The sequence below is a fragment of the Phaenicophaeus curvirostris genome, chromosome 8 (genome assembly GCF_032191515.1).
Source record: "Phaenicophaeus curvirostris isolate KB17595 chromosome 8, BPBGC_Pcur_1.0, whole genome shotgun sequence".
NCBI lineage: Eukaryota > Metazoa > Chordata > Aves > Cuculiformes > Cuculidae > Phaenicophaeus > Phaenicophaeus curvirostris.
Window position 1 is genome coordinate 27,036,241 of NC_091399.1, and position 21,933 is coordinate 27,058,173.

The 21,933-nt window shown below is 54.9% G+C and overlaps 2 protein-coding genes across 2 annotated transcripts in view; one reads left to right on the forward strand and one right to left on the reverse strand.

Annotated features, from left to right (window-relative positions):
• SZT2 (SZT2 subunit of KICSTOR complex) overlaps positions 1-15,764 on the forward strand; it is a 59,096-nt gene extending 43,332 nt beyond the window's left edge. The window contains exons 55-72 of the mRNA XM_069862915.1: positions 724-856; positions 971-1,098; positions 1,359-1,489; positions 1,999-2,181; positions 2,617-2,887; positions 3,086-3,165; positions 4,050-4,175; positions 5,864-6,069; positions 6,192-6,285; positions 7,632-7,712; positions 8,106-8,180; positions 9,060-9,273; positions 9,534-9,717; positions 9,941-10,063; positions 10,835-11,336; positions 12,026-12,142; positions 12,486-12,554; positions 15,042-15,764. Of these exons, the coding sequence (XP_069719016.1) occupies positions 724-856; positions 971-1,098; positions 1,359-1,489; positions 1,999-2,181; positions 2,617-2,887; positions 3,086-3,165; positions 4,050-4,175; positions 5,864-6,069; positions 6,192-6,285; positions 7,632-7,712; positions 8,106-8,180; positions 9,060-9,273; positions 9,534-9,717; positions 9,941-10,063; positions 10,835-11,336; positions 12,026-12,142; positions 12,486-12,554; positions 15,042-15,185 (2,861 nt within the window). The 3' untranslated portion in view covers positions 15,186-15,764. The remainder of the gene's footprint in view (positions 1-723; positions 857-970; positions 1,099-1,358; positions 1,490-1,998; positions 2,182-2,616; positions 2,888-3,085; positions 3,166-4,049; positions 4,176-5,863; positions 6,070-6,191; positions 6,286-7,631; positions 7,713-8,105; positions 8,181-9,059; positions 9,274-9,533; positions 9,718-9,940; positions 10,064-10,834; positions 11,337-12,025; positions 12,143-12,485; positions 12,555-15,041) is intronic.
• Positions 15,765-16,263: 499 nt separating this feature from the next.
• HYI (hydroxypyruvate isomerase (putative)) lies at positions 16,264-19,211 on the reverse strand. The gene is made up of 8 exons (XM_069862988.1): positions 18,976-19,211; positions 18,792-18,903; positions 17,584-17,698; positions 17,359-17,437; positions 17,124-17,173; positions 16,866-16,935; positions 16,573-16,707; positions 16,264-16,392 (listed from the first exon to the last, which is right to left on the reverse strand). The coding sequence occupies exons 1-8, from the start codon at positions 19,172-19,174 to the stop codon at positions 16,304-16,306; spliced, it is 849 nt and encodes a 282-aa protein (XP_069719089.1). The 5' UTR covers positions 19,175-19,211; the 3' UTR covers positions 16,264-16,303.
• Between the last annotated feature and the right edge of the window lie 2,722 nt (positions 19,212-21,933).

The window sequence follows — 21,933 nt, forward strand, 5'->3', positions numbered from 1 at the left end:
CGTCAGCATTACAAAGCTGTGGCAGGAGCAGGCATGTATCTCCCTGCACATGAGCAAACCTGCTAAGGGTTGTGGTTGCATCTGCCATGCTCCAGATCCAGAGCTTGGCTGGACTTGGCTGCAGCTGCCTTGGAGAGATCTGGACTCCAAGAGCAGTTGTGGTAGTGAAGGAGCTCCCAGGTGTCACAGAGAGGGAGGATCTGAGCCTCTGCAATGTGCTCTGGAGCTGTGAAGCTGCATGAGAGAGTACTGCTCTTGCAGCAAGGGAGAGGAAGAGGGATGTCCTTCATATGGTGGGATTTGGCTCTTTGTGGCTGCCCTGTTGCTGCTTTCTGGATACCTCTCACTTCAGTGTTTGTCCGTCCTCTCTTGCCTCCTGCTAGAAAGGTAGAGCTGTCCTCCTCCTCCTCTGATGAGGAATAAGACAGGGAACAAGGAATAAGTGGAGGAGTAAAGTGCCGTGCTGAGAGCACATAGAGAGTTTAGTCCAGGTCCCAGTTCAGGCCAGAGCCTGAAACCAGAGATTATTTCTGCCTCCGTCTTCTCCTCCTCCATCTAAGGTCCTTGTTTTCCAGCTCTGCCTGCCTCAGTCACTGGCAAAGCAGGAACCTGAGTTGCTGTGGGCAGTTGTTCTGCACTGGCAGCCCTCTGCAGTGCCCAGGTGGGACGGGCTTGGCTCCAGGATGGCCTGGCACCTTGTCCTACAGTACTTCTTCCATGCAGGGTGCCCTTCAGTGCAGCAGTGCTCAGCGGAGATTGTGTCCCGTTTCCTCCTGTCCTCCATCCTGGTGGAAGTGGTGAACCTGGTCACTGCCCTGGCAAGTGACACCACTGTCAAGGTGTTTGAGCAGATCTGGTGAGTTACGCGGTTCGTAGGGTGTTGTTTGGCACTAGCAAATGCCGATCGGCTGTGCCAGCCTCTACTCCCTTGGCTCTACTTGTCAGCTACCTTTGGTGCTCTTCATTGCAGCTACCACGGGGGCACGGCCTTCCTGCCCTACAAGCCTGGCCAGAGCGCCAGCCCTCGCCCTGGAGCCGTCAGACACTTTATCCTGCTGGGACGCAACTTCCAGCAGTGGCGCTGCAGCACGGAACAGGGTGAGTGCATGGCCAGGGCCCACAGGACTGTGGTGGGGGCTCTTGGGGAGTGAGATGTATGAGCGGAGTTCCCCTCTTTGCTTGTGCACATCATCTATTTTCAGCTTTTGAGACTTTATTCTCAGATTTGTTTGACGACTCATTTCCAGACGAGCTGTGCAATACCGTGGCAGAACATTCTGTCGTGCCATCTTAATGACATGTGGGATATAGGGGTGGGACGAACTGGTACTGAGGGTCATAATTCTGGCTTCTTCCAGCTCACAAAGGGCTCCAACGTTTTGAGGCCATGGAATTCAGCTCGGCAGAGAGAGGCTCTGATCCCAGCCTTGTTGGTCGAGACCTCGCGCCCCGGCAAAGGTTCCTCTTCCTGGAGATCATTGACAAAAAGGTAACAATGGTGCCTGTGTGACATGTCCTTAACCCAAAGCTGTTCCCAGCTGGCCCAGGGTTAGAAAGAGAAGACGAAGGGTGCCTCTGCAGGCCACCAGCTTTCCCTAGACAGGAAACTTCTAAAGCAGCTGTGCAGCAAGTCTCTGCTCTTGCTGCAAGCAGAGCTGGTCTTCCCTGCAGCGCTGTGGCAAGTTCCAGGGGGGCAGCAGCCCTCACGGTCTCTGACTTCAGCTGCCCCACTGTGCACTATAACTGCTCTTTCCTTCCCCACAAGGTGCACATTGAGCTGGGCACTTGTGCTGACAGTGCGACCACCATCACCTCTGCTGTTGCTCTTAACTGGGGGCAGTGAATGAGCTGTTGCCACTCTCCATGTCCCAGCTTTGCCATTTGAAACTGGCTGAAGTGGCAGCAAGTCCCACCCAGAGCACCTGGGGCAGCCTATGTCGCCGTGCAGGCCCTCTCCGAGCAGACCCTTCAGCCTTCTTTCCCCTCTTCTCTCTCCAGCTGACACTCTACACCTACAACTGGTCCCCAGACCTGGGGGCCAACCTGAACTGCTCATTTATCCGCCTGCTGCAGTGGCAGAACGCCCGGTCCCACATCGTGCACTGCCTGCTCAGCCAGAAGCTGGGACTTTTCCACCACCACTGCTTCATGGACACACCGTGGCATGAGGACAGCAAGCAGGTAACGCACCTGCTGAGCAGGGCAGTTATTGCCTCTTCAAGAGGGGCCTTGGCAGCCTCGGGGTCTGAGAAGGGTTGCAGACTCTTCTATGCTTTTGTGTGCCGATTGCCAAGGCATCTCCTGGTGCTCACGTGTCCGACTGTAGCTGTATCCAGCCAGGTGCTTGTCATCTGCTCTTGGAGACGATCAGGAGGGGAAAGGGGAGCAAGTTCTGCTGTTGGCAGCACTTTTCTGTGATGAGATTATTTAGGGTGGAGGAGGCTGCGCATTTCCCTGCACGTTAGGGCTGTGCTGAGCCAAGGCCTGCTCTCCTTGGACTGGTGGTGAAGGCCAAACAGATATATCTGCAGATGGACAAAACTCTGTTTACTCTTGTGGGTCCTTGCCTCAAGGCTGGCAGTAAGGAGGCTTTCATGGCTGTGTCTACTTGCTTAGGAGCCAAATCCTTTCCTGAACTCCACTTTGGAGGTGGATGCACTGATCCGGAGCTCCAGCCCCCCAGCTAGCAAGGAACAAGGCCGGCTGAGCAGCTCTGCCCGCAGTCTGCCATCTCTGCACTTCCATCCCGACGTGGTGCCCTTCGATGAAGCTCTGCGGGATGTTACCACCATCAAACGCATACCGCATGGGCCTGAGTCGGGACCTTTTGACCCCGTGGCTTGGCATGGGGCTCAGTTCCTGGAAATCAAGAGCATGGAGAGAAAAGGTAAAGCATGGGAACCTGCCTAACTCACCTTACTTCTGGGAAAGGGGATCAGAAAGAGCAGAAGAGTCCTGGTGGAGAGGACCGTTCTCAGCTCCTCCTGCTGTGAGGGGATGGTGATGGCCTGTGTAGGAGAGAAAGGGAGTGGCCATACTTGGGGCTGTGGCTTTGATACTCTTGCGGCTGCTCTCTTTCCTCCAGAACTGGAGAAGCAGATGAAGATCGAGAATCTCTTTGTTACCTGGCAGCAGAGATCAGCGCAGTCCAACATGCCTATCAGTGTGAGTGCAGCCGTGGCGGGTGGGTAGCAGGCTTTTTAACAGTGCACGGGTAGCACCAGCTAGAATGGTTTGAGTTGGAAGGGACCTTAAAGATCACCCGGTTCCACCTTCCTGCCATGGGCAGCGACACTTCCCACTGGATCAGGCTGCTCAAGGCTCCATCCAGCCTGGCCTTGAACATCTCCAGGGATGGGGTAGCCGCAACTTCCCTGGGCAGCCTGTGCCAGGGCCTCACCACCCTCATCATGAAGAATTTCTTTCTAATGTCTAATCTAAACCTTCCCCCTTCCAACTTAAAGCTATTCCCCCTCATCCTATCGTTCCAGGCCTTTGTAAAAAGTCCCTCTCCGGTTTTCCTGAAGCCTATTCAGCTAATGGGAATTTGCTCTAAGGTCTCCCCACAGCTTTCTCTTCTCCAGGCTGAACAACCCCAACTTTCTCAGCCTGTCCTCATAGCCGAGGGGCTAGAGCCCTCTGATAATCTTTGTGGCCTCCTCTGGACCCATCCCAATAGTTCCATATCCTTCTTATGTTGAGGATTCCAGAGCCGGACACAGACCTCTGGGTGAGGTCTCACAAGGGTGGAGCAGGGGGGTAGAATCACCTCCCCTGAGTTTCCCTGCGGCAAAGGGAAGCACTGGAGCTCAGAGCAGGGCTCGTGTTTGGCAGTGGAGCAGCCCTGTCTGCTTGAACCTTCAGGGTTCCTGGACTCTAGCAGGAGACTTGGGAACGGGGCCTTGTTGCCTGGCACAGGAAAGGCTGTGAAGCTAGAGAGTTCCCTCTGGAGGTTGATGCCACTTGAGCAGCAGGACAGCGTTGCGTACACCTTGTTCCCAGGCCGGACGAGGGCTGTGTGCTGTAATTGCTCCTCTTGTGCTGTGCAGCTGGCAGACCTGGAGACCCTGAAGCAGTCCTCACGCCTGGTTCACTACTGTGCTACCCCCTTGCTCTTTGACCCAGCCTTCCGGCAGCAGATCCAGACAGATCAGCAGTGCAAGGTGGAGGGCAAGGTGAGTGTCAGCAGGCACCGGTGGGGTTGATCTTTGTGCACTGGGGCGAAGGATGGCTTTGCTATCTTTTACCAAGACAGGACTGCTCTGAGCTTACCCCTGAATCAATTTACACCCTGTAAGATGGAGACTGAGAAAATCCTTGGGTCCTCAAAGCCTTTCTCCTGCAGCCACGCTATCCCTGGTGAAGACTGACTTCCTTTTTCCACCCAGGGAATTCAGGGCTGAGTCTAACAAAACCATCAGAGCGTGCTGTCTGTAGAGGAAGCAAAACCTTCCCTTTATGCATTCAGCAGCCAGGCCTGGTCAACCTTGCTTGGACCCAGCAAATATCTGGAACAATTGAAAGCAAACCAACTGAATCCTGAACGGGCTGCAGCCTGACAGGCTGTAACCAGTGCAGACCCCGTACCGGCTGTTCACGGTCTGTACGTGTGTCAAAAGGGGAGAACAAGCTGTTGTAATTTATCTAAATGTCAAAAGGATTCTGACAGGGTCTTTAAGCGGAGGTTGCTACAGAAATGGAGCATTCGTGAGTGAAAGGAAAAGGATCTTCACAGAATGAAAACTTCACTTTGTTTTTGGAACAGAGCAAAATGAAAATGGGTTGTTCAGTTTGAAGAGGCTGGCAGCAGGGGTTTCAAGGTCGTGTATTGGGTTCTGTATCTCCAGATCATTTATCGCAGTACCTATGAGGTGCTAAGCCTGACTGTTCAGATTGGCCAGAACAGAAAAGACTGCAAGGAACTCAAGAGGGACCTGAGTAGCCTGTGAAATGAGAGGTATTGTGGGAGCTGGTTCCCAGTAAAACAGCACAATGTGAAGAGAAATTTGAACTCCTATATTGTCCACCAGCTGCAAAGCCTGCACAGAGCTGACAGTTAGTGGATTTCTTCCATTCGTGAGCAGCTGGATACAAAAGGCAAACCATCTTGAGTACATCAGAAGGGGATGTTAGTATTATGGGTAATATTCCAATATATTTCTAAAATACTAGTGTATTAATGCCTTTAACAGGACAGTAAGTGTGAGACCAAGCATCCTGTGGCAAAGGCACTGAACTAGAGGGACTCTAAGATGTTGGAGAGTGGCTGGAGAGACCCCAGGTAAAGAGACTGCTCCTGAGGCAGATGAATGAAAAGGCAGATAGGAATATGTAAAAGAGCCACAGGCTTGAAGCAGAGAGATCAAGACAGCTCAGTCTCTCACAATACAAAGACAAGGAGTATTCAAGATATCAAAAGGAGAACTGAGAATGGCTAAAAGGAAACACTGTTCCTATTCAGTGCTACTCAACCTCCTGAGAAGCTGGGATTCATAAGGGGAGTGGGCTCTTAGCAGGGCAGTAGGAGCTTAAGCTCTGCTGAGCCTTGTGTGAACCAGCTGTGAACCACTAACACTTTGTGGAAGCTCTTCTGTGGGACTGATGTGAATTTTCCCCTTCTGCCAGGGCACTTTTTCTTGAAGTCTGCTGAGGTGCTGTTAGGTCAGTCCGTGGCTGGGTAAATCTTGGATCTTGTGTTTCAGCACATGCACTAGGACAGTGTTTGGGGAACCGGCTGTTAGTGCTCTCTGGCAGAGGGAGGTCTGCCCTCGACTCACCTGGAGCAGCTGATGGTGTCCCAGCATGTCTCACCTGCTGGGCTCAGACACGGTCGGTCTCCTTATGAAATTATTCTTTCTTCCAGAAACGCCACCGCTCAAATGACTCTACAGCTTCGGGGAGAGACCGCAGCCACAGCTGTGACTCAGCAGAAGGGCTGCCCTGCAAGGTGAAGGAGGAGCCCTGGCTGCAGGAGATGTGCAATGCCTTCCTGCAGCAATACATCCAGTACCTGCAGAGCATGGGCTTTATTCTAGTCCAGGTGCGGCCACCCTCACCCACCACTCGCAGGTCAGTGACGTTCTGGGAAGCCTGTTGTTGGAGAAGGGCTGACACGCTGAGCTATGCCCTGGTTTAACACAACGGGAGATGCTGGTTCCCCTGTTCAAGGCTCTCTCTGCTCTTGTTTCCAGTAGCACAAGCCGGATCCGAGCTCTGGCAGCAATGGGTGTGGAGGGAAGAGGGTCCTTTTCCTACACGAAACCGAAAACGGAGGGAAGTCCAAAGGTGAGTGGATGTCTGTTAGAGGGGTGGAACTGGGATGAAAGTCAAGCTGTGGAATGTGGTGGTTCTCCTGGTTGGCTTTTTCATGCAGAAAGGAGGTGGGAAGGCAGAGAAAGCACCAAACCAAAGAAAAAACCCAAATGTCTGTCCAGACCAGTACCATCTTTGGGCTGCTGAGTCAAATGAGACCTTGCCTTCCTGTGTGTCCTGCAGCCCTCGGAGCCCCTCCTGGGGCTGGGTGGAACCAGGCCAAATCTCAAAAGGACAGCAGCATCTTGCGGGGGGCTCAGAAGGGGAATCGGAGGCCCTTTAGGTGTGATGCCTCTAGATGTGATTATGGAGGTTTACCTGCCAGAGAAGCCTCAGCATCTGTGGTTAAGGGCAACTCTGGGGCAGAAGGGTCTTTGGTTACAGTAAGATGAATGTTGAAGTTGAAGAGATCAGAGAAGATAAACCTGGAATGGCTCTACTATGAGAGCAGGCTGAGGTTCCTCTTTTCTAAAGAAGTGGCAGCTAGGGAGGAACAGGAAAGAGCTCTACCAAATTGCAGCTAACCTGAAAAGGGATTGACTCCTTGCTGTCCTATTTGATATAACATCCAGATACCATCAAACGGAAGTATTGAGCACCAGTTTCAAAGCTGCAAGGAGTGTTTGCGTAGCAGTAACAGGGGTCTTCATCAAGAGGTTTTGTGAATACAAACACTTACTAGAGAGAATAGGTGGAAGCGGAATCCATCAGAGTCACTGGGCATCTCCTGTGACTCGTGAAATCACCCACGGATGGTGAGAGCACATAGCATTTGCTCACCTTTTCTGATACTTTCTTGGTACCCGCCTTTGGCTGATGCTGTTATGGGATTGTGGGCAGGACAATACCTTACAGTTAAAACAAGAAGGGAGCAATCCACTGGAACAGCTTAAAATGGGGCAAAGAAACTTGCTGGCAGCTGAGCTCCGAGTCCAAACTGGATGCCTCTGAGAGCTGCTGCGTCAGACAGATGTGATGGTCTAGGGAGAGTTCACTATGGGGAGGTAGCAGTGAGGTTTTGTGGGCTGCATGACCCCTCGGCTCACAGTGCCCTCAAACTCTAGGGACACCCTGTTCTGAATTAGCAGGAAGTAAAGGGAGCAGCTTGCCTGATGTGTTCTCTTGAATGCTGTTTATTGGATTTGTTAGGATTCTTTTCACACTCAGCTCTGGCACTTCTGCTCTCTTTTTACCTGTGGGGGTGCTCAGTTGATGAGGCTCCTCTATTTCCACCTCTGCCTCGTGGCAGGGTCACACCCTGATGTGCAGGCTGCTCTCCTGTGCATAAGAGGCTCTCCAGCTTGTCCCTCTCTTCCCAGAGCACAAGCCCTGCTGTTGCCACCTATCATCTACAGAGGGCTCTTCCAGGTGGGATTGTGCTGATGGAGCTGGCCTTTCAGGTAAGAAAGAACAAGAAATGGTGTGATTTGTGGGATTCAGAGGTGACAAAGTGAGTGATGAGGAGGAGTGCAGCAGGGACATGGGATTCTTTCTTTCTTGTCCTGCCTCTTCCATGGTCCTGCAGGGCTGTGCATCAGCTAGAGATGGTTCTGTGGGGCTCTGAGCAGTAAGAGCTGCCTGGAGGGAGCCTAATAAACGATGGAAGAGCTCGGCACCAGGCAGGGTGCTCTGTGCTCAGCCATATGTTGGCTGGGCCAGCTTGGTTCAGACGGGAAGGGAGACAAAACATGGACCAAGAGTCTGTGGGACTGAGCCCACGGTGGGAAGTATGGGGGTTGTTGTTCCTTAGCGAGACCCAAGGCCTGTCAGTGCTCATGTGCTTTCTCCTCCAGGGCTATTACTTCTGTGTGAAGCAGTATGCACTGGAATGCTCGCGGATCCCCATGGGCCAGTCTGTGAATTCCCAGGTAATGGCTTTGCAGGTCATTCTCGGGGTCAGGGGATGCTTTCAGGGAGGCAGCGATCTCTGGAACAGAGCGCGCATTTCAGGTGCAGCATGTTCTGGAGAGCTCTGCTCCCTCCTCATGGAAAAGCAGAACTACACAGAGCATAGCACGTTAAAACTGTTGGCTCCTGGCACAAGGGCAATGCTGAGGCCTTCACCAGTGCTGTCCCCGTAGCTGCAGTTGTGGTGAGGATGTGACCAGGGGTGTGTGTAAAGGCTGGTAGAGCCCTGGTAAAGGACCAGCATGCTGAGCAGAGGTGATGGCTGTGTGCCAGAGGGATCCTGTCCGGGCACCACTGGATCTGGTTTCCCAGCAGCCACCCTAGTGGGTGTTACTGAGCGCAGGGCACTGGCAGTTTTGTTGTTGCCCATCTCTGGGTCCAGCTACTCCCCTCAGGCAGGCCCCTGTGCTGCCTGCTGCTCTCAAGGGACATTGAGGTTGTCCGTCTTCTTGTGTAGGTCCAGAACTTTCTGGGGCTCCAGGTATGTCCTGTGCCTGCTCAGTGATGAGACAGTGCTGAGCAGCTCTCGCCTGAACGGAGGCTGTGCCCTCCTTCACAGCCATGTGGCTTTCAGATCAAGGAGGGGATAAACCTCATGTTAACAGGGAGGCAGTGCTGATCAGTCTGTGCTGCTGCTGGGAGACCAGGAGTGGAGTCAAGTGTTGGAAGGAGCCACCAAGCTGGATATCTTGGGGCTAGGCCCTCAGGTCTGCTGTTTGCTCTGCCTACACAGCTCTGCAGCTGCATGGGCTCTGCCGTGCCTCGCTCTCAGAAGAGCTTTGCAGGAGGGCGTGTGGTGCCTGGTAACATTCCTGCCTTCACTCCCTGTCCTTCTGCAGCTCTCCATGCTCTTCACAGAGGAGTGTGACAAGGTGCGGGATCTCATGCACGTGCATTCATTCAGCTATGACTTCCACTTGCGCATAGTCCACCAGTATCTGCTGGGTTCCCACATGACCCTTCGCCAGGGCTACCATCTCACCAGCTTCCTGGAGGATTTCATTGCCCACCACACCGACATCCCCAAGTTTGGCCGCAACCATGTTTTCCAAGGTGAGCAGCTCAAGATATGATCAATCTGGGGTTGATCACCACCTTGTAATTTGGCAAATGGTTCTGAAGTGCTTTACAAATAAACCTGACCCTGAGAATATCCAGGGAGAGGGTGACAGGAGGGGCCCTGCTCCAGAAGACGTCCTGTTGTAGAAGGGAGGCGAGTTGCTTTAGAGCTCTGTCCCAAAGAGAAGTTGGTAGGACACCAGGCAAGAGGTGCTGAATGGTTCTGGTGACTGGAGTGTGTCCTCCTCCCCTAGGAACACTGGCCCTGCCCACCAATATGATCACTGCGCACCAGCTCTACAACTACATCGCTGACCACGCCAACGCCTACCACATGAAACCCCTGCGCATGGCCCGGCCGGCCACGGGCAGCGACAACAAGAAGGGGACACCAGGCACAGAGCAGAACGAATATGCACTCGTCTCTATTTGGAACAGGTGAGTGCATCTCCTCCAAGTTCTGGAGCTGCCAGAGACTGGTGGACAGCAGTTCTGCCTGGCTTTTCTGAGATGTTGGGTTGCTGTATATGCATGTACATGCATTTCCTGTAGCGCTTCTGAGGGGTCCTGCTGTGTTGAGTTCCCCATGTCCAATAGTTCTGTTGTGACCAAGGGTTAACAAAGTGAGGTCCCCTTCATACTGCTGTGCTTTTGCTCCCAGCTCAGGCTCCTACAAAGACTCTGAAGGTCTACGTCATCATGATGATTTTGATGTGTCCCTCCTGGTGTGTCACAGTGCAGCACCATTTGAGGAGCAGAGTGAGGCAGAGAGACGCATGCTCCGGTGAGTGGTGGGGCCAGAGAGGTGACACCAAAGCTTCCTGGCTGGGTAGAAGGGCTCTGGTGAGATCGCTCCTCGAATCCTGTGTTCGGTTCTGGGCCCCTCACCACAAGAAGGATGTTGAGGCTCTGGAGCGAGTCCAGAGAAGAGCAATGAAGCTGGTGAGGGGGCTGGAGAACAGGCCTTATGAGGAGCGGCTGGGAGAGCTGGGGGTGTTTCGGCTGGAGAAGAGGAGGCTGAGGAGAGACCTCATTGCTCTCTACAGCTACCTGAAAGGAGGGTGTGGAGAGGAGGGAGCTGGGCTCTTCTCCCAAGTGGCAGGAGACAGGATGAGAGGGAATGGCCTCAAGCTCCGCCAGGGAAGGTTCAGGCTGGACATTAGGAAAAAGTTTTTCACAGAAAGGGTCATTGGGCACTGGAACAGGCTGCCCAGGGAGGGGCTTGAATCACCATCCCTAGAGGTGTTTAAGGGACGGGTGGACGAGGTGCTGAGGGACATGGTTTAGTGATTGATGGGAATAGTTGGACTCAATGATCCGGTGGGTCTTTTCCAACCTGATGATTCTGTGATTCTATGATTCAGACATCACAAGTAAGTTTGATGCAGTCTGGGGAGGATCTTTGCAGGGAGCGAGGCAGTGTGGTATCTGCCCTTGTCTGGACAGAAGAGCGAGGCCTCCCTTCCTGGGAGAGGCAAAGGCCTATGATTTATTTGAAGGTCAGCTGAGAAGGAAGCAGCCCTTCCCCAGGTCACTGATGTCTCCTTTGTCTCAGCTTGCGTTTCTACGTCATCATGACTAGCCAGCGGGAGCTCTTCCCCCGGCTCACGGCCGATATGCGGCGATTCAAGAAGCTGCCGCGCTTGCAGCGGGAAGTGCTGGAGCCTGTAGTGGGCCGAGCAGCGTGGGAGGCAGCAGAGCCGGAGCCGAGCCTGGGGCAGCAGCAGCCAGCAGAGCGAGAGCTGTGGCAGGACGTGGAGGACAGCAGCGAGTTCTACGTGGGGAGCTCACAAGTCAAATTGGGTCCTGGACTCTTCTACACCTCACCACTGTTCCCCTTGCTGGCCTCTGAGGTGGCCTCAGCCCAGAAGCAGCTCAGCAGCATGGTGCAGCTGGCCAAGTGTCACTGCCGCAGGGATAACCTCTGGAAGCGCCTCTTCCTTCTGGAGCCTCTGGCTTCTGACAAGCTGAAGCTGGGCAAGCTCTCGCTGGTGGAGCTGGAGGAGCTGCTCGACGCTGTGCATGGGAAATCCATCGCTGATGTTGACCCTCAGCTGGTGAGCAGCAGGGATGGGGTCACAGGGTGCAGTAGCCACCATCCTGGTCTGGGGAGGGAATGAGGGAGCAGGTGAAGGGCCTTGCAGGGCACATCTCTTCTTGTTTAGTGGGAAGCAGCAACATAGCTCCTAAATGGCAGGGGAAGGAGGGGGTTGCATCAGCCTGTTGGAGGCTGAGAGGTTGGGGTTGTTCAGCCTAGAAAAGAGAAAGCTCCGAGGAGACCTTCTAGCAACCTTCCAGTACTGAAGGGGATCTACAGGAAAGCTGGGGAGAGACATTTTACAAAGGCGTGTAGTGAGAGGATGAGGGGGAATGGCTTTAAATTGGAGAGGGGAAGATTTAGACTAGACTTTAGAAGGGAATTCTTCACAGTGAGGGTGATGAGGCACTGGCCCAGGTTGCCCAGGGAAGCTGTGGCTGCTCCATCCCTGAAGGTGTTCAAGGCCAGGTTGGATGAGGCTTTGAGCAGCCTGATCCAGTGGGAGGTGTCCGTGCCTGTGGCTTTAAGGTCCCTTCCAACTCAAACCATTCTATGAGTCTGTGATTCTAATGAATAGCCCTAGGTCAACACGCCCTGGTGAGCTGTGAGGGATGCATCTGAGCTGGGGTCTGAAGGCAGCTGTAGCTTTATTGCTGCTGGTGCCAGGGCTAGAGGGAGGCTGAAATCAGCCCTTTTCCATGCCTGCAGGGATGCTTTCTCACCATGACAGTCTCCTGGTACCAGAGCCTCATCAAAGTGCTGCTGAGCCGCTTTCCCCAGAGCTGTCGGCACTTCCATAATGCTGAAACCGGCACCCAGTATCTGGTAAGACACAGCCCAGCACCTGCCTGCAGCCTGTCCAGGGCCCCTGTCTGCAGTGGCTCCTCGCAGTGCGAGCCTGCCATGTGCTGTCAGGACAGTGTGGGCATGGTCACCACGTTCTCCTCTCTGCTACTGGTGCAGTGAGAGGCGTGTGCTCCTGTGTCTGTCTGCAGGACACGTGTCACACCTAGAGCCTCGTGCCATGTGTAGCCTCATGGTTTGGCCATGTCACCTGTGAGCCGGGCACCTTCATGACTTTATCGTCCTGCATGTCCCTGAGTGGGTGTTGTTCATATCCCTGTTTGTGCTGTCCCCTTTGCCATGTGTGCTGTGGCTCTCTTGACAGGTTGTGCTCAACCAGAAGTTCACAGATTGCTTCGTTCTTGTGTTTCTCGATTCCCATTCAGGAAAGACGGTAAGAGCTTGGGAATGGAAGAGGAGCCGCGTTGGGTGAGGGTGGGAGTCTGTCTCAATTCAGCCAGCAGTTGCCAGGGGCAGGTGCCCATGGGGAGAATAAAAAAAAAGCAGGTAGAAGAGACAAGAGGTGATGCCTCCTGCCACCTGATAGTGAAAAGCCCTTCCCGTTTGTGCTGGAGCTTTCGTTGTGGCCAGTTCCATCCTCATGCCAGTGTGGCTCAGAGCTGAAACTGCTGTTTGTTGTGTGGGTACTTGCTTCTTCCCTGATCCCATAGATTCACCTCCATGTCTGCTACCTCCATGTTGTTGTGTAAGGCAAGCTGAGGTCTTAAGCCCACCTTCTTTTCTCCTGTGGCTTCGCTGTCATTCAGAGCCTTTGTAAATACAGGTATAGGACTGCACCCAGTATTCCTGAGGAGTCTCAGCAGATCCTTCTGCAATGGCACTAAGGCTTTTCGGTCCCTGCGGTGCTTTTTGTTACAGCCTAGGGTATTTGTCTCTTCATGGTCATGTCTCACCGGCCATAGTGTCATCTTGTAGTCATTGATATGCTACACCCAGGCTCTCCATTACCTCTCTCAAAGACTCCCATCTTATAACAGAAATCCTTCGTGTTCCTCACTTTGCATTTTGTGCTTACCATTCATCCCTCTCCTGTAGCCTCTCAAAAGTCTCTAGGGTGTTTTTTGTATTATCCCCATCCTCTTTGGTATTAGTGCCTCAAATCTTATCAGCATGCACGTCATCTCTGTGCCAGACTCATTAAAGTACAAGGCAATGGGAGTCCCAAAACCTGTCCTGGAGGGACTCCATCCATAACCTCTCTTCAGCCTGCTATGTCCCCTTTCAGCACCACCAGCTTCACCTCATAATTTTTGTGTTAATTCTGATCTTCTCAGCTTATCTCAATTTCCCATGTTGCACTACATTGCATCCTTCCTGAAGCTCAGATAAGATATATCATGATTCCTTTATTTAGAAATATTACCTTATCAAAGGTAACTTGAGTATTAGCACATCACTTTGCTAACACTGAGCTGCATTTTCCTCATGGTTCTTTCTTTCTAAGCCTGCTCTAAAGCTTTGCACGCTGCTGGAGTTGAGCCCGCAAATCACTTTCTCTTCCCTCTTAAATTACAATGGTGCATTTGCTGTTTTGCGGTTAGACAGCTGTTCCCAGGGCTTTACATGTTCGCAGAACCGTAGAATCACCAGGTTGGAAAAGACCTCTGAGATGATCGAGTCCAACCATACCTATCTGCCACTAAGCCATATTCTTAAGTACCTTGTCTTTTAAACCCCTCCAGGGACTGTGACTCCACCACCTCCCTGGGCAGCTATTCCACTGCCTGATGACCCTTTCAGTGAAAAGATTTTTCTGAATGTCCAATCTGAAGCTCCTCTGGCAGAGCTTGAGGCCATTCCCCCTTGTCCTATCACCTGTCACTTGGGAGAAGAGACCAGCACCCACCTCTCTACAACCTCCTTTCAGGTAGTTGTAGGCAGTGAGAAGGTCGCAGCCTCCTCTTCTCCAGGCTAAAGTTTGTCAGGGGACCCTGGCTGCATTTCATCTCTGGGGAACACCCGGTCCTTGTGTCTTGCTGATCTGAGGGGGCACCGAGTCACATTTTTCTTGCTTCAGCTCCTCCAACTTTCTCTTCTATATCCTGTTCTCTGCTCCCCTCTGCTCTTACCCTGCCTCATCATTACAGTCACTAATGAGAATGGAGCAGCCAGCATTTATTTTTAGGATTGCAGTTATTACATTTAATCTCCTCCCTTTCCCCATTTGTTACACTCCTACTCTTTGCCTTAGAAGAAATTTCCTTCTAATTTCCCTGGAAGCCCCTGTTACTGTGGAGGCAGCAGGATCCCTTTCTCTGCTGAGGCTGCTGCTGGGGTTGGTGTAACTGCAGATGCATGGGGGCTGGGACGGAGTCAGTGGGCAAATTCTTGTCCCTCCTTTCCACCGGGAGAACTGGGAAAAGGCTCAAACTTGCTCTGTCACAGGAGGAGGCACTGGCATTTTGGGACTTCTTCCAGTTCAGCCTGGAGAAGAGAAGGCTCCAAAGAGACCTTATAGTGACCTTCCAGTACCTGAAAGGGCTACAGAAAAGCTGGGGAGGGACTTTGTAAAAAGGCTTGGAATGACAGGATGAGGGGGAACGGCTTTAAATGGGAAGGGGGAAGGTTTAGATTAGACATTACGAAGAAATTCTTCACGATGAGGGTGGTGAGGTCCTGGCACAGGTTGCCCAGGGAAGCTGTTGGTGCCCCATCCCTGGAGATGTTCAAGGCCAGGTTGGCCTGGTGGGACTTGTCCCTGCCCAGGGCAGAGGGTGGAACTGGATAGGCTTTAGGGTCCCTTCCAACTCAAACCATTCTATGATTCTGTGATCTGCCTGACACTGCTACCTGGGCTGGGGACTGACTGCACAGCGCTTGTCTGAATCCTCTCCCCTGACCTGCTCCTTCTTCCCCGCAGAGCCTCACCGTGGTTTTCCGGGAGCCATTCCCAGTGCAGCCCCAGAACAGCGAGAGCCCTCTGCCACAGCTTGTGTCCACGTACCACCACCTGGAGTCAGTGATCAACACCGCCTGCTTCAACCTCTGGACGGGGCTGCTCTAGCACTGGCCCCCATGTCCTGCAGCAGCACGTGTACCGGACCCTCAGCATGGCTGTGCCAGGGGTGACGATGGGGAAGAACAGGCCTCTGGGAGGGACCTGTGCTCCGGCACCACAGGCAGCACTGCGAGTGGCATGTGGGGACACCAAACGGAGGAGCTGGGGGATACACACCTCCACCACGCACACGCTGGCTGGGGCGGCCAGTTTTGTTGGGTTTGATAGTGGACGAGCTTGAACCAAACTGCAAGGGCAGCAGCTTGGCTGTGGTGGCTTGGCTGAAGCGGAGTGACTTTCAGGGTCGTGGCTTTGGCATCTGCAGGTGAGTTCTGCCAGCTGGGAGGGCAGGGAGGAGCACACAGAGCATGGCTTCTGCACAGGGGAGGAGCACACACAGCACTCTGGCTTTAGGCAGAAAGCCTGTACTTTGGGGCTCTGGGCAGTGAGGCTGCCCACTTCTGGCCCTTTGCTTTCGTGAGGAGAGCACCGAACGGGACAGGAAGGTGAACTGGACCAGGGGAAGGTTTTATGGGGATGTACATTGAAGCCATTGATGTAAATGTGAAATAAACTGAACCAGATCTCTATGCATGTGCTGTCGGCTGAGATGCGGAAAGCCTCTGGTAGGGGATGCAGAGGCCACCCTGGCTGCAGGGCCGGCTGGGTTTGCTCCAGTCTCCCGCTTGCTCCAGAGCAGAAGCCAGCAGGGCAGGTGTCCCCCAGCTGCTGCCTGTGTGGGGGCTGCTCACTCCGCTTTCCCCACCTCTTGCAGCGTCAGTGCTGGGCACAGGCAGCAACTGCAAGAACTGCAGGACTGAGAAGCCCTGAGGCCTCGTCACACAACGCCAGTCACCAGCTGGAGCTGGACTGGGAAACCTGAGCCCTTGCCCTCAACAGCAGGGACTGGAAACCTCTCCCTGGACATCCCTGCAGCCTGTCCCAGCCCTCCTCAACACGCTGCAGAGGGTGCTTGAGCAGATAAAGGTCCAGCTGCTTGGGAGGGCCCAACAGAAGGGCAACAGGACAGAGATGGTACTAACGTTGCCCCAAGTCATAGAGAAGATGGACGCGTCCCTCTGCTAAGCGATCGCTTTTACTTTTATTCCAGCGTTTTCCTTCTTTTACTCTGCTACCTTGCTGGTCCCACCATGCGGCAGCCCTCGGCTCTCCCAGTATGAGCGCAGCCAGCCCAGGCCTTCCACTGTGTCCCCTGCAGTGACAGACAAGGTCTCTTGTTGCGCCCCCTCCCCAAAAACTGGAGCAGCTCTTTCATCTCCAGGAAGGGACCCAGCTGCCCCCTGCCTGCCTTTGCAGAGCCCCCAGCCACCTCGTCCATGCTGGGACCTGCTTGTGGGGCTCGGATGACCCACAGCCCATGGGCCCCGCTCACCTTTTGGAGCGTACTCGCACCCCACGTAGCCGGAGTAGCCGAGGGACTCAAGGAGCTCAAAGATGTAGTTGTAGTTCAACTCCCCTGGGCTGTCAGGCTCATGCCGCCCCGGCACCTGCGCAATCTGGATGTGACCTAGAAAGGGAAGAGAAGAAGCCCTGCCCGAGGCAGCCCTGCCTCCCCAAAAGCAGCCCCCGCTCCCCAGCCAGGACAGAGTGGGGCAGCAGTGTCCCCAGCTCAAAGCCACCCTGCCCCATGGCCACAGAGGAGCCTATCTGGGTGCAGAGCATTACCGATGAGTGGAAAGTACTTCTCCAGGTTGCCTGACACATTCCCGTCCATGATCTGGCAGTGAAAGAGGTCCTGTGAGAAAGAGGAGAGCAACGGTGCAGCTGTTCAGCAGTGAGTGGTTGAGGACAGCTGTGCTATGATCCCTGTCCTTACCCACATCCCTAGGGGTGATTATAAAGCTCACAGCCCCCAGGAATTCCCTGTAGGCCTGTGCAAGTTTCCCTGGTGGAGGGTCCCGCAGGTCTTCAACGCTTACTCACCAGCTGCAGCTTCAGGTTGGGCCGTCCCACCTTCTCCAGGATGGCAGCAGCTAAGGGGGCAAGAAATGAGAGACCATGACCCCTTGGCAGGAAGCCTCATGGTGCAGCCCCAAGACCTCCACACCCTTCATCAACTGTTCTCCCCCAGCATCTCCCTGCAGGTGATCTGCTTTTCAGACTTTGGGGATCCTTCTTCTGCCTTGAAGGAGACTCTGGGGAGAGGTGTCTGCCTTACCTTGGTGTGGGGTGTTCAGAAAGTAGCGAGGGTCGGTGATGCGGCTGTTAATAGGCTCCACCAGTCCAATCATGTCTTCCTGCAAGACAGTGATGTCACCTTGTGGAGCATCCTGCCACCTCTGCAGCAGGGAGCGCTCCTTCCCTGTGCCAGGCTCGGGGGAGGTTCTCCATCCTTGGCACCCTAAGAGTGGCGCCCATGCAGCAGGACCCATTCCCCACTTACCTGGGCCAGGAGGTCAGCAGCGTATCTGAGATTCTCGATGAAGGTGGTTTCCATCTCGCCTGCCACAGCTGCCCGGTCTGCGCCCAGGGGAACCCGCCCTGCCATCAGGTGGATCCTGCAGGCACAGAGAGATCAGCCACTGGCACCAGCTGCAGTCTCCAAGCAGCTGCTTGGACCTAGCACACCTTCCTCTACTGACAGAACACAGGGCCAGGCTTGGGGAGATAAGAAGGGGGTAAGAAGAACCATCTCCTATGCCAGAGTACCATCCCAGGGGCAGGTGGACACCTTGGCTCACTGCTTGCTGGCTTAGATCAGGGAGGGGATGGTGGCTAGTGCTGGGCTACCCCGGGCTGCGTGCAGAGCTTAAAGTTCCTCAGCGCACAGTGGAAACAAAAACCTTTTCAATTTCCTCATTACTAGAAAGTGGAAATGGATCTGGGCAGCCCTGGCCTGCCTGGCCCTTGCCCTCTGCAGGACTTTGAACGATGTTGCTAAGGGAAAGAATGATGCAAAGTCCATGGAATAAAAAGGCCTCTCATTTTCTGAAGGGGGCCGTGCCAGGCTAATTGCATCTCTTGCAGCGTCTGCTGTGCTGTAATCAGCGTGGCCTACAATAAAGCAACTGTTGTGGTGTCCTGGGGGAGACGGGGCTGTAATTGGGGAGGAAAAAGGGAGGATTATTATGGAGACTGTTGCATAGTGTGGACAAGAGCTTTCACAGCAAAGGGCAGGATCAGAGGAGAGTGCCTGGCAGCTTTAAGCGAGCTCTCAGTGAGCACATGAAGGCCACATCCCTGCACGCAGGGGTCTGCAATGAGCTAATGCAGCCAAGCAAGGAGACGCTGCTGGGGCTGGAGGCACAGAGGTGCAAACAATCAGAAAATTGCTTGGTTGGAAAAGACCTTTGAGATTACAGAATCCAACCATACCTGTCCACTACCAAACCATGTCCCTGAGCACCTCATTTGCCCGTCTTTTAAATGTCTCCAGGGATGCTGAACCTTCCCTGGCGCAGCTTGAGGCCATTGCCTCTTGTCCTGTCACTTGGGAGAAGAGCCCAGCTCCCTCCTCTCCACAACCTCCTTTCAGGTAGTTGGAGAGAGCAACGAGGTCTCCCCTCAGCCTCCTCTTCTCCAGGCTAAGCAGCCCCAGACCCCTCGTAAGAACCGAGCGCGGGGTCGCGGGCGGAGGCCGCGTTCCCGTACCTGGGGCAGCGCAGGGCCCGCCCGTAGCCCACGGCGGCCTCCAGCCCCTGTCGGAACGCCTCCTGCCGGCCCGGCACGGCCGCCAGCCCCAGCTCTCCGTCCCGCGGTTCCCCTAGGGCGGAGCGGAGCGGTCAGCGGCCCCGCGGCCCCTTCGGCCCCTTCGGCCCCGGGCCCCGCGAGGTACCGGGGGGCGCGTTCAGCAGCACCATCTGCGCCCCGGCCCGCTCCGCCGCCGCCCGCAGCGCCTCCGCGGGGCAGCCCGCCGGCCACGCCGCCTCCACGGCCGAGAAACCCGCGGCCGCCGCCGCCTCCAGCCGCGCCGGGAGGGACGGGACGGACGGGAACAGCCACGAGAGGTTGGCGGAGAAGCGCAGCGGGGCCATGGCGGGAGCGGCGGGGCCTGAGGGGAGAGGAACGGGGCCTGAGGGGAAAGGGGCGGGGGCTGAAGGGAGAGGGGCGGGGCCAGGCAAAAAGGGGGTTGGAGCATGTAGGAAAGGGGTGGGGTCACACAGGAGAGGGATCTCCAAAGGGATCTGAACAGGCTGGGCCGCTGGGCTGAGACCAGTGGCAGGAGGTTTAACAAGGCCAAATGCCGGGTCCTGCACTTGGGGCACAACAACCCTGAGCAGCTACAGACTAGGAGAAGTCTGGCTGGAAAGCTGCCTGGAGGAGAGGGACCTGGGGGTGTTGGTTGACAGCGACTGAACATGAGCCAGCAGGGGCCCAGGTGGCCAAGAAGGCCAATGGCATCTTGGCTTGGATCAGAAACGGCGTGACCAGCAGGTCCAGGGAGGTCATTCTCCCTCTGTACTCGGCACTGGTGAGACCGCTCCTCGAATCCTGTGTTCAGTTCTGGGCCCCTCACCACAAGAAGGATGTTGAGGCTCTGGAGCGAGTCCAGAGAAAAGCAACGAAGCTGGTGAAGGGGCTGGAGAACAGGCCTTATGAGGAGTGGCTGAGAGAGCTGGGGGTGTTTAGCCTGGAGAAGAGGAGGCTGAGGGGAGACCTCATTGCTCTCTACAACTACCTGAAAGGAGGGTGTGGAGAGGAGGGAGCTGGCATCCTCCCTGGGAAAGGTGGTTTTGCCAGGTGTTGGCCTGACATACACAGAGCGCCGCATTAATTGGTTTCCTGGGGAGCTTGTCTCTAGCAGCGCCTCGTTATGGCAGAATCACTTTTACTTTTGCTCTGCACTCTGCATATTTTACCATAAAACATTCATCTCCACTTCTGCCGACCTGGAAGCCCAACCTCTGGGTGCCCAGGATCAGCCCAGCATCCCCTGTCCCTGTGCACTGTGCAATTCCAGGCACAGCTCGCAGGCTGCATGATCAGCTCTACATCTACAGTCCCTGGTGTGGAGGGGCAGAACTCACAGGCTGCATGGGTGAATGGGTGTCCTGTGGCTACCAGGCGACCTGGCCATGGCTTGCGGAGGTGGAACCATGAGCCATGGACATTCTGCAGCCCCTTATGCTGAGCCTGTTCTGGGGCTCTCACCTGCCTGCCCGCACCTGGGGAGCCACACGTGCTCCAACACCCTGGAGACAACAGCAGAAACCCTCCACAGTCCCCGGCCCCGTGGCCCACTGCAAGCCCTGGGACGGTGGGAGGCCAGGGCAGTGCCAGCAAAGAAGAAAGCAGCAGCCAAACGAACCCTGAGAAGAGCCTCAATTCAATTAAAGCTATTGATTAATCAATTAGAAGAAGCTTAGCTCAACTTCTCAGTAATAATGCAAAGTCTCCCCAGCGATGGACAGCTTGGGGGGGTGGCATCCTTGTCCCCAGCACACGTGACCCCATCCCAGTGTGTGTCCCCAGCACTCATGTCACCAGCACACGTCCCCCCGGCGCATGCAGCTGCCAAGCCAGGGGAGTGCCGCACCTTCCTCACATCCTTCTGTATCGAGGTTGTCATCCTCTTTGATCACATCCAAGAGGTGTGCTGGGCTCAGCACCGGCAGGCATGTGGGTGGTAGAACTGGGGTTGTTTAGCCTGGAGAAGAGGAGGCTGAGGGGAGACCTCATTGCTCTCTACAACTACCTGAAAGGAGGTTGTGGAGTGGAAGGTGCTGGCCTCTTCTCCCAAGTGACAGGGGACAGGACGAGAGGGAATGGCCTCAAGCTCCGCCAGGGGAGGTTCAGGCTGGACATTAGGAAAAAAATTTTTCACAGAAAGGGTGATTGGGCCCTGGCAGAGGCTGCCCAGGGAGGGGGTTGAGTCACCTTCCCTGGAGAGGTTTAAGGGACAGGTGCATAAGGTGCTGAGGGGCATGATTTAGTATTTGATAGGAATGGTTGGACTCGATGATCTGATGGGTCTTTTCCAACCTGGTGATTCTATGATCCTATGATTCTATGATTCTATGAACTGTGCATGGGAGACCTAGAACGAGGAGCCGGTGGGGATAGAAAAGCACCCACTGAGGCTGTGCCACGCTCCGACCCCAGCAATCCTGGGCGCATCACCAGCAGGAGGCTGGGCATCGGGCAGGGGCAAAGCCCAGGAGGCAGTGGGTGGGAGAAGGAGAGCTTTGCTGGATGGGACAGCAAAAAACTGCACAGCCAAGCCCCAGCATGCAGGTGACTTGGGCAGCAAGACAGGAACGCGGGGAGCCCTCACAGCAAACCTGCCCCACCAGCGGCAAGCAGAGCTGCCGGGCTCTGCACTGAAGCATTAATGGTGTCTTTATATCTCTGGTAATATATCGCATTGATTTTCTCTTGTTATAACTGCAGTTCCTGCATTGCAGGCTGGTGTTTTGTCACTTTACCTTGACAGGACGCAGCAGATTTACTCCCTGCCGTGCCACTTGCAGCTCTGAAGCCGTGTGCCGCACTGGCGCTGGGCTCTGCGCCTGGCAGACGGTCTTTGGGGGAGCTGGCACGAGCGAGGGGTCACACTGGCACCTGCCTTCCCACGGGGATGCAGCCCAGTGGGGCATCGGCGCGGGAGGGCAGCTCGATGCCAAGCATCGTTGCCGCCACGCGGGAGTTTTATTGGCCCAAAGAAAATGTAGCTCCTGCACATTTTATGAGCGAGCTGACATTTCAGTGCAGACTTGGCTCTGGCCTCTATGACAGCCAGGGTGGGGAGGCAGCGGGTGGCTATGGGGCGCCCCACGGCACCAGCAGCAGCCAC